The following is a 10,460-nucleotide window of genomic DNA, read 5'->3' on the forward strand; positions in this document are numbered from 1 at the left end:
CTTTACATTTGCCTAGCACATTTCTAATTTTCTCACATAAGTCCTTTCTAATAAATTTCACATACAATTAAAGAAATTAAAGTATGAAACTTTCACACATGCACTTTCAAATATATTAAGCATTAAATATGACGATTAATTATTTTTTTACAACTCGGTTTTGTGGTCTCGAAACCACTTTCCGACTAAGGTCAAATTAGGGCTATCACAATAGCAAAGCCATCCACCCACTTTCCTTAGAGTAAGGATCGGCCATGTGAAGAGAGTTTTTCGAGGCTCTCATTTGCTAAAAATGATGTTATGTGTCTTGGTTGCTTATTCAGTCAAATAAAATCATGAACATGTTATTCATACATTATAAATGTAGGGATGCAATTGAATTAATTATTTAATCAGACCGAAATTGTAATTAATTGACATAATATCTAAATGGTGCATGTTTGATCTTTTTATGATAAATTAGGTCAAATTAATAATAATATCAAAATAAATTTATTGAATTTCATAACCTTAAGATTAATGTGATTAAACTGTTTCAATATAGAAATATTTTTGTTATCTCACATTATTTGATGTCTGCTTATGAAAATTACTAAGTTGATTGAACACAGAAATATGCTAGAAAAAATTAATAATTTAATAAGCGTGATTTCATGGGTTAATATATAACCGAGTTACCATGGATTTCTTCCGTAACATCATCAATATTGTTCATGTCATAGTAATTAAACTTGTGAAGTGTTGCTTATTGCTATGTGTTTACATCTTTCATTCATTTTTAGCATACTTAAGTTTTAGTTAAATTAATTAGTTAATTCAATCTACTCACAATTATTTTCATCACCAATTTGTTAAGATTTTATTTTCACAATATTTACCTATACAGTTTCTGTGGAGACGATACCTTTTACTTACTATTTTATTACTTGTTGACGATTGTATATACTTGTATATTATTTGAATATTTGACGATTTTATTACTTTTTGCTTTGGGACTTTAGAATGTGTAGGTGGAAGGCAACTGCCCATTCAAGCTTCAATTATCTAGTCTTGTTTAATTTCGGTTGGATGTATCATTAAATATGTCCCAATTTCTTTCTTCTAGATTTCACTCATATTGATTGCTGCATGTCTGTCAACCTGCGAATATTGTGGCTGGTTATCTGGCAAAAAAGGGTATGGAATCGTAGACTTGGTTCAATGGTTTGAGAAAATTTAACGTATCATCTGTTCTTTAGTGTTTTGGTATTAATAAATTTAGACACGTTATCTTGAAGGTAGTGTTTATTGAATTAGGATTTCAAAATTTGAATTTGAATTTTAAAAATAATATGGATTGAGTAGTAAATTATTTAGAAAGGTAATATTTATGATTATTTCTCAGATTTATATTTAGTAATAAACTTAAAATCCTTAAAATATTTTTAATTTTGACAAATTCATATTTTTATACTTTTTAATATATATTAATTTGAATCTAAACTAATTTGTACATAACATATTCATTTCATTTTTACAATTTGCATTACAATTGAAATTCTATTTCAAATTTTCAAAAAGTTTACAAATAGAGCATAAAGAAATTCAAATAATGATATGACACAATCAAAGAGTGTCATGCCATCATCATTTAACTGTCACAAAAATAGACTAAATTGTTTGATGAAATCCAAGTTTGAGTATCAATCTAGACAAAAGAAAATGTAAGGACTAAGTTGAAAAGTTATTAAGTTTAGGGACTAAATGTTGCTTTATCCCAATAACAAATTTGAGAAAACGACGTCGTCTCTCAACCCAAAGCACGAAATTTCGTTTTTTTTTCCTGAGTCGGGGACATAAATCTGTATTTTTGTTTCTTTAATTATTTTTTTTTTGGGAAAAAGATTTCTCTCTCTCTTTCTCTCTCCTCTCTTCCCTGATCTCATTAGATCCATTCAAAGGGCAACAAATCATCAGAGCAAGAAGTAAAGCAAATTAAGAAAAATGGCAGCAACATTAGGAGACTCAAGCTCCTGGTCCACTGCTCTTGTCAAGATTTCACCTTATACTTTCTCCGCCGTCGGTATCGCCATTGCCATCGGCGTTTCCGTCCTCGGCGCCGCCTGGTACCCCTTCTTTTATATATATATAGATATATATATTCTTTATTTTCTATAAATCTTATGCATAATTTCATGAAATATGTGTTAAATTGCTTATATATATTCATAGGGGAATTTACATAACTGGGAGTAGTTTGATCGGTGCCGCTATTAAAGCTCCTCGAATCACTTCCAAGAATCTCATTAGGTAAATTTTTTCATTTTCTTATGGTTTTCGCAGTTATTGTGTCATTTTATCTGTAAATGCATCGATTTTTTTTTCATAAACACTAATCTATTGATTAAGTTTGTTTTACAGTTTATAAATTATTGGATTGAATTAAATTTTGTTACTGGCCTTCTAAAATCAATTAGGGGGAAACTAGGAAGCAAGAAAATTTTAGGTCACCCAAGTTTGCTGATTCCTAGGCTTTCGTTCTATATAATTTTTATTGCTTGGAAATTCAATTGGGGTATAAGGCTTTAACGTCAAGCATAAGTAACAAGAGTAGCTATAATTTTAGTATTCTTCTGTATGAATCCCCTTTTTATCTCTTTTTGTGTTACTGCTGGCCTCGAATGTGTCCCAAGATGATACTGATATGTCATATGTGTAACCGGAAGAAGAAGAGTATTAGAATAACAGAGAAGAAAGGGAGAAAGAAAGAATTTCCAAAAGGTAATTCCATTCTCCTATTCCTTCATTCCTTTTCTCATTATATTCTAGATTGCTGGTGCACACATTGCTCACCTATCTGCAGCTACCAATGACTTAAGAGAAACCATAAAATAGTAAAAAGATAATTGCAAAGTAAATGACTCTGGACTTGACATGGGCTAACTAACTAATGGACCCACTACAACCAGGCATTTTTTGATTACAACTAATTTAACCAATTTGAAATAACATGAAATTTGACTTTGCAACCTCTGTTGCTCAGACTAGGAAAAGGGGAAGCCATTCCTGTGTCGACACGGCACGGACAGGGGATATGGGTTAAATTTGCCAATACATAGCCAATGGTAACCACATGGCCCACTCTTTAGTAGTCTCACTAGTCATGCATCTTAAATAGGTTTCAATGTGCTTGAGGGTTGTAGGATGTTGAAAACTTTAAGGTAGTCCAGTCTTTAAGAGTTCTTACCAGAAGCTACTAAGGAATACCTAATCTCTATCAAAGACTATGATATGGGGTAAACCATGTAGCTTAAAAAGTTGATGAAGACTTGGTAACAGAGGGTTTGTAAAAGGGTATAGACAAGTATAAAATGTGCATATTTTGACAATCTGTCTACACATGACATGGGGTAAGCCATCTAGCATTGCTTGTACTTTGCTAGCATTCATAGTCATCCTTACAACACTAATGATATGACCCAAATATTCCTCCTCTTGAGCAGCAAGAAGACACTTTCTATGTTTAAGGAACGATTGATTTTTTGTAACACTTCAAATACCTTTCTCAAATGTAGCAAATGGTCCTCAAATTCACTATTTCTACAGGAGAAGCAAATGAGTTGGTATTGTTTCCAAGGTCACCATTGTCTGGCTTTTCTTCTATCGACCTTTCAATGGCAGTAGGATGCTTGGAGGGCCTAATTTTTATTGTTTGATTCTCATCCCTCAGTGAGATTCTATGATCTTGGATCCTAACAGGTGGCAATCTTGTAAGAGTGTAAATGAATGATTGAACTCATAGAGTGTTGATTTAATCATCTGCCCCTTGTTACTGATTTGTTGTTCATCAATGATAAAATTAGATTAGGTAAGAGGTTTTGAAACTGTTAACTAATAAGCACAAGGTTGTGATGCTTCTATTGACATAAATGACAATAATAACTCAGTAGCAACTTTCTGGGATGATAAGCTAACTGTAGTAGCTTGAACTCCCTATAGCTTGTACGACTTATCATTGAATCCAAATTGCTTTGTGAGAAGAAATCCCATAGGATTGGTCCAAGAGTGACCAACCATTGTACTCATATTATTTCACAGCCAGACAAGGGTAGAACCATAAAGTCTAAGCAAAACATCATGTTCAGTGCTGACCATTGTAATTTTAGACATTTGCTCATTGTAAATAGATTTCCACCGTTTGCAAGTCACTCCCATTCTAGGTCCAGGTACAACCCTTAACGCCAATTGCTTAACCACTCTAGTGTCAATAAAATTAATGAATGCTACCAGAGTCCACAAGCATACTGATGGCATGCTCACCAGTTTTCCCATTGCCTCTCATAGTTTGAAAACCAAGTGACCCCATCATGGCCTGGAGAAACAATATTGGCTGCTCATTCTCAACTGCTAGAGCATCAAGGTTGTCTCAACAGTTCGAGAATACTTTAGGTTCACTCTTCTCGTCCATAGATTCTGCTAACAACTGAATGAGTTGGGGTTTCATACACTTGTGACCATACGAGAATTTCAAGCCACACCAGTAGCAGAGACCTTTTTTCCTTCTTCCCCCAGTTTCTGTCAGCCTTTTGTTTTTGTAGTTGGTATATTGGTTATAGGTAGGGGGACCTTTTTCAGTATTTAAGGTGTTTGGTTTTAGGTTCAGTTGGAATTTGGTGGAAATTTTGAGTAGGTTGCAATGGTGGTAAGGATCAGGGCTTAGTGGAGGTATAGGCTGTCTGGCAAAGAAGAAGGCAAGTTGGTTTATAGGTAGGTAAAATAGGAGTTTTCTTGTCGTTAGGGTTTATAGCCTTGATATGTTTAGCTAAGTGCATGGCCTCATTCATGGACTTGGATATAAATAGCCTTAAAGATTTGAGATATCTTAAGTTTCATGTTGCTAACACAAATAATTGACGCGCAAGTGTCATCAAGCTGGAGTAAATTGAGTATACCTACAAATTTCTCATGGTAGTGATCAATGGTACCAGATTGGTTTTGGTTGACCAACTCTTCCATAGGATCACCATATTCTCCTGTAGCGAACGAGCCTTCATTGCTTCCCAGTAGCTCATACTGGATTACCCAGACCCCCTCGTATTTTGGGCCTAGTACTGGTGCCATTGAAGGGCACGTCCTTTCCGAGTTTAGCATTACCACCTTGACCGTATGGTTGTTAGCTACTCGTGCAGCCACAATGTATTGCTCAAAGCTTGAGCAACCACCCTTTAAAATCTTCACCATTGAAGTTGGGGTATTTCACTTGAAGAAACGGTGATTCCCTTGATCCAAATACCTTGGTTGAATTGGAGTAAAGGCTTGTCTTCCTAGTGTCACTCTTTGTTGACCCTAGTGTTAGATGCTTCATCTGATTGTCCTCTGGGTCATCAAATCAAGGAAGTTTTATAAATCATGCTTCAACTTTGCTCGAATGTCATCAAACTTCTTATTGAATTGCTGCACATCGAGTTTAGTCTTGCCTTGGACTTGGGTGAGTTCCTTTTGCATTCTGGTAGCTACACCATCAACTATGGTGTCGGAATCAGAGCTTTGATGCCAATGTTGTTGAGAGAGAATTTTCAATTCGTTGATCCTTTTGCTCGTTATATTCCAAGATTCTTGGTGCACTCATTTCTCACCTTTCTGCAGTTACCAACGACTTAACAGAAACAGTAAAATAGTAAAAAGATATACACAAAATAAATGGCTCTGACCTTGACACGGGCTAGCTATCTAATGGACCCAATTAGTTAATCAATCACTTGAAATTTGACTCTGGCTTTTTCCCATTTAATGCCTTACAAATTTTCATATGCCTGCTGCAATTGAAATATTGAGACAAGTTGCTGGTTATTTACTCAACTCTATTCATGTACAGTGAGACAGCACCAACCCGTGAGGTATTATCCACTTTGTCCCAAAGGCCTCACAGTTTTGTCCAACAAAAGGTGCCTCATATGTATGAGCTCAAGTTTCTACTTACATATCATAGCTAATCCTCGTTTCTTGTTATGGGATTTAGGTGTTGTGTGTACTGTCTGTCTGTTGGATGAGTTTTAAATTAGAGTGCATTGCTGAATGGGGGGACAATTATGAGTCATGGAATAGGATTGAAGATACTAAACAGTGCCCATCCTTTTCAGGCGAATTTTTTCAATTTATGGTGCCGTTAAAATATGTCTCAATCTAGGTTAAACATTTTCTCAGCATTGTTGATTTTGAAATGCTGTAATATGCCCTATGGAAATAGTAATTTTTGCTCTTCTATACTGTCATTGCAGTGTGATCTTCTGCGAAGCTGTTGCTATCTATGGTGTTATTGTGGCAATTATTTTACAAACAAAGTTAGAGAGTGTTCCTTCATCACAGATATATGAACCAGAGACTCTTAGAGCTGGATATGCAATCTTTGCTTCAGGAATTATTGTTGGGTTTGCAAACCTTGTTTGCGGGTGTGCCTCCCTACCTTAATGTTTTTTTTAATCTAAATTAATATTTTTGCTTATTTTTGTGTACTTATGGATTGTTTTGGGGACAGATTGTGTGTTGGAATAATTGGAAGTAGCTGTGCGCTGTCTGATGCACAAAACTCCTCACTGTTTGTGAAGATTCTTGTGATTGAGATTTTTGGCAGTGCACTTGGACTGTTCGGGGTGATCGTAGGTATAATCATGTCAGCTCAAGCAACATGGCCTGCAAAGTCGGTCTAATTTCACGATCTTAGTAGAAAATAGCTATTGGGTTAAGAATGCAAACCTGTTTGTTTCATGTGCCGGTTATCAGAAATGAAATTCACATTTTTTCTTTTGTTTTGTTATTGGTAGTATGTATTATTTAGAAACTTGCTTGGAAGTGTCTCCTCTTTTTCGTTCTTATAACACATTTGTCGAGTGAGAAATAAAACTTTCTATGAAAACCATGATTTATGGTTAAGAGGATGAGTTGTGGCACTGGGATTTTTTTTGGGCTATAGTAATTAATTTTATCGTCATTGTTAATCTTATTGGATTCAATCTCACGTCACATTTGTGTTGTTTTGGTAGATAATATTGACCCTGTATTATTTTGTTGAATAATATTTTTTTATAGTACTAGTTTCTAATGTCTCGCATGTGCTATGCATAATTTTATATATTTTTAATTTATTAAATAATATATTTTTTATAATTTTAAAAATATAATTTAATTTATATTAAAGTTCAATTAGTTTTGAAAAAAATACTTGAGAAAATAAAATAACGAAAATAAAAATTAAATAAATACATAAAACTAATAAAATAATATACAAATTTGAAAAAGGGTAAAAACAAAAAATGTTTACAAATAATATTATGTTTACCTTTGGTGTCGTCATTCAAATATGATTTAAAACTGTCTTTTTGAAAAATTATTATTTTAATGTTCTAATCTTTTTTATATAATTATAGTTTATTATTGTTAACAATTTTTTACTTGTTGTGAGTAATTCTTTTTAGATGCTACTTGATCGAATATAGTAAATATTACATCTTATCTATAAAGCTAAAGATAAATTTTAATCCGTATGTAAAACTAAAATTAAATTTTAATCCATACATAACTATGATACTTAAGTGATTATTTAACTACAATAGTAATTAAGTGATAACTAAAATACTTAGAGTTCTATTTAATTAATAACTCTATTTTACATATATAAAAGTAACAATTTTTTAAATAAAAAATAAAAATTTCATTTTTATAATAATGCCAAAATTAAATGATAATTATTTTTAATTAATAAATGTAAATTAAAATATAATTATAATTATCACAACTTTTTCTTATATTAATATTCTTAGAGTTCCATTCAACTTATAATTCTATTTTAAAATTATCAAAATTTTGTTAGCGTCAAACTTTTTCTTAAATAATAACTGGTAAATTAAATTATAATAATTTTTAAATGTATAAATATCACCACTTCTATTCTAAGTAACTTTTTTTAACTAATAAATATTATAAATATTTTAAAATATTTATTTAATAATATGATAAAAATAAAAGATATTTTTATGGTTGAAAATTTTTTCCTTAGTGCTTATGTATATACTATACCTATTAATAAAAGTTCCCGTTTTTGGTCAACAGCAAAAAAGTCACCTAGTTATATGCACCATGTTCTGACCGGAGAGCCAATGTATAGATCAAAGGAAATTGTTTCTCTTACAGTTCAGGTATTCTGCAGAATACTTTAATATCAATTTTTATTTTTCATCCTTTGAGAGTCAAACACGGTGTAAGATAGAATCAGGTAATTAATAAACACTAGTGAAGAAGGGCATGTTCTTCTGTTGAAGTTCTTTGAGGTCCTTGCTTTCTTCGGATCAAACTGTTTTCCATTAGGAAGATGCAACCCTTGCTTAATACGGCCCAACTTCCGTGACTGCAGCACTTGTTTAGAGGTAACAGGTACCCTAATCGACTGATATTCTCCCAGAGCTGAGTGTAAATTCTCCACTCCCCACTTCTCGAGGCATTTGCCAAGAACTGCTGCATCTAGTATCGACATGTTTGTGCTTCTTAGACCATGAGGAGTTGTTGGGTGAGCAGCATCTCCAATCAACACTACATTGTCCCAATAGATCTGCCTTAGAGGGTCACAATCATATATGGCATTTAAGAAAGGGTTCTTGGTCTCCTTCATCACTTTAACCAACTCCGGAACCCAAGCTTTCTCTGCTTCTTTCATCATCTCATCGATCATGTCTTCGCTTACTTTCATAGTAACTGAATTTCTCTGAACATGCAGCAAAAAGGAAATGCAGAGGCATGTCAAAGCAGTACGATCGTATCCGACTTTAGCTGTCCTGAAAACGTCATTAATATAACATGTAATTGCTATGTAAGCAGCAAAATGTATCAAATTAGAGTAAACAAGCACCTTTATCTCAGGCTCAGGTTGATTGACATAGAAAATCCAATTCAGCCTTTTATTGGGAAGTTCATAAAGCACACAATGAGTTTTAGAGCCGAGGTCGAAATACAAGCATTTCCCAAGGTCAGGGTATGCTTTTCTGATGCCTTCAATGGTTTCGGAATCCTCTCTTCCTGAGAAGTCAAGAACCCCTCTCCATGCACAGTAACGGGAATACCTGCGAAGAGTGTTGCATTAACTCGCAGTTTAACAAAAGATACTTACCATACAGCACTGCAGTCAGCAAAGTAGGAGCAAATTTAAAGTTTTATTAAGCTACACATACTGAAATATACCTCAATTTAAGGTCTGGGAGAAAATTCTGGCGGATTAAAGACAGGCACCCATCTGCTGCGACCAGTAAATTTCCGTCTATCTCAACGATCTTATCGTTTCGAAGAACTTTAGCCTTAACTTTGATATAGGATTTGTCCTCAGAAATGCTGAAAGAGATGAACTGATGACCCCATAAGAATATATCTGGTGGCAATGCATTGTACAGAAGGCCATGGAGATCAGCCCAATGTGCTGCTCTAAAATTGCATTCCTCATCTCTTGTCAGTGTCCAACTCACCTTTGTAGAACTATCAGTTGCTTGGTTCTGTTAATAACACATTTCCACAAAAAATGGCACAATATAGTAACAAAACTAGCAACCAATCATGTAATGTAAAGATTACCGACTGATAAAACTACCCGGCAAAGTAGTCATGTAGATGTCAAATTAATACGAGAAACCACAAGATTCAATCTAGATAGGCCCAATTATTAAGAAACTGCATAGCTAATGTGAGTGAAAATCTGGTAAAGGGAAAGTAAAAAGATTTGACATTTACTTGATCAATTGTGAGGGGCAAGGTGGGGTGCTGAAGAAGGTGGGGATTAGCAATCCATGAAGTAATGAGCATTTGAGCCAAAGGGTCCAGCCCCAGTCCAGCACCGGTTGGGCTACCGGTTGGGGGAGCGGCAGATTTCTCGATCACCACAACTTGCCATCCTATTGAAGTAAGCGCATGGGCGCATGAGACCCCTGCTATGCTCCCTCCTACGATGATTACTTTTGATTTCTTCTTCTTCTGCTTCTCAGCCATTTCTAGAGCTCTCTCGCTCTAGTTTAGCAGGGAATTTGTGGTGAAGAAAGGGTGTTGGTGAGCATGTGACAATGGGATCTCTTTGATTGTAGTCGTAGATGCAGACGTGAATAAGAATAGGTTAAAATATGATTTTAGCCCCTGTATTGTATAGAATTTGAATTCTAGTCCATTTCATTTTAAAAATCCTAGTTGAATAATTATAATTGTTGGTAGTTTATGTAAAAAATTATCATACTTATTTTTATCAATCCTAACCTGTTAACAAATTTTAATTAAAAAAATACTTAATAAATTTAATGAATAAACGATTTTTAAATTGAAAAATAGAAATGCATAATTTTTAAGGGTTATACATGAATTAAATCTCTTTTATTAAAAGGAGTAATAATTTTTAACCGTGAGAATAATATGTGGTATCCGCTTGGAGGTGAGAATCAATTATGGTCCTCAAAAAT

The 10,460-nt window shown here is 33.8% G+C and overlaps 1 protein-coding gene and 1 pseudogene across 4 annotated transcripts; one reads left to right on the top strand and one right to left on the bottom strand.

Annotated features, from left to right (window-relative positions):
* Window positions 1-1,382: 1,382 nt before the first annotated feature.
* LOC107951974 (V-type proton ATPase subunit c''1) lies at window positions 1,383-6,909 on the top strand. Of its 4 annotated transcripts, none has more exons than XM_016887172.2 (5): window positions 1,851-2,105; window positions 2,212-2,289; window positions 5,855-5,935; window positions 6,258-6,428; window positions 6,515-6,909. In XM_016887172.2, the coding sequence occupies exons 1-5, from the start codon at window positions 1,984-1,986 to the stop codon at window positions 6,684-6,686; spliced, it is 624 nt and encodes a 207-aa protein (XP_016742661.1). In that variant the 5' UTR covers window positions 1,851-1,983; the 3' UTR covers window positions 6,687-6,909. The 4 variants fall into 4 exon arrangements, with proteins under 4 accessions (XP_016742662.1, XP_016742661.1, XP_040942891.1 ...); XM_041086957.1 differs by lacking the exon at window positions 6,515-6,909 and adding an exon at window positions 5,999-6,166 and having other exon boundaries at window positions 5,855-5,924; window positions 6,258-6,339; XM_016887173.2 differs by lacking the exon at window positions 5,855-5,935 and having other exon boundaries at window positions 1,383-2,105.
* A 1,228-nt stretch (window positions 6,910-8,137) lies between these two features.
* Window positions 8,138-10,090, bottom strand: LOC107951976 (aurachin C monooxygenase/isomerase-like; annotated as a pseudogene).
* Between the last annotated feature and the right edge of the window lie 370 nt (window positions 10,091-10,460).

Source organism: Gossypium hirsutum, chromosome A02, assembly GCF_007990345.1.
Source record: "Gossypium hirsutum isolate 1008001.06 chromosome A02, Gossypium_hirsutum_v2.1, whole genome shotgun sequence".
NCBI classification, from domain to species: domain Eukaryota; kingdom Viridiplantae; phylum Streptophyta; class Magnoliopsida; order Malvales; family Malvaceae; genus Gossypium; species Gossypium hirsutum.

Excerpts from the sequence above, each read along its gene's own strand:
- LOC107951974 (XM_016887172.2), top strand. The coding sequence starts at position 1,984 with ATGGCAGCAACATTAGGAGACTCAAGCTCCTGGTCCACTGCTCTTGTC. Across the intron at positions 2,106-2,211 it reads TCCGTCCTCGGCGCCGCCTG|GGGAATTTACATAACTGGGA; the intron begins GTACCCCTTCTT and ends ATATATTCATAG. Across the intron at positions 2,290-5,854 it reads ACTTCCAAGAATCTCATTAG|TGAGACAGCACCAACCCGTG; the intron begins GTAAATTTTTTC and ends ATTCATGTACAG.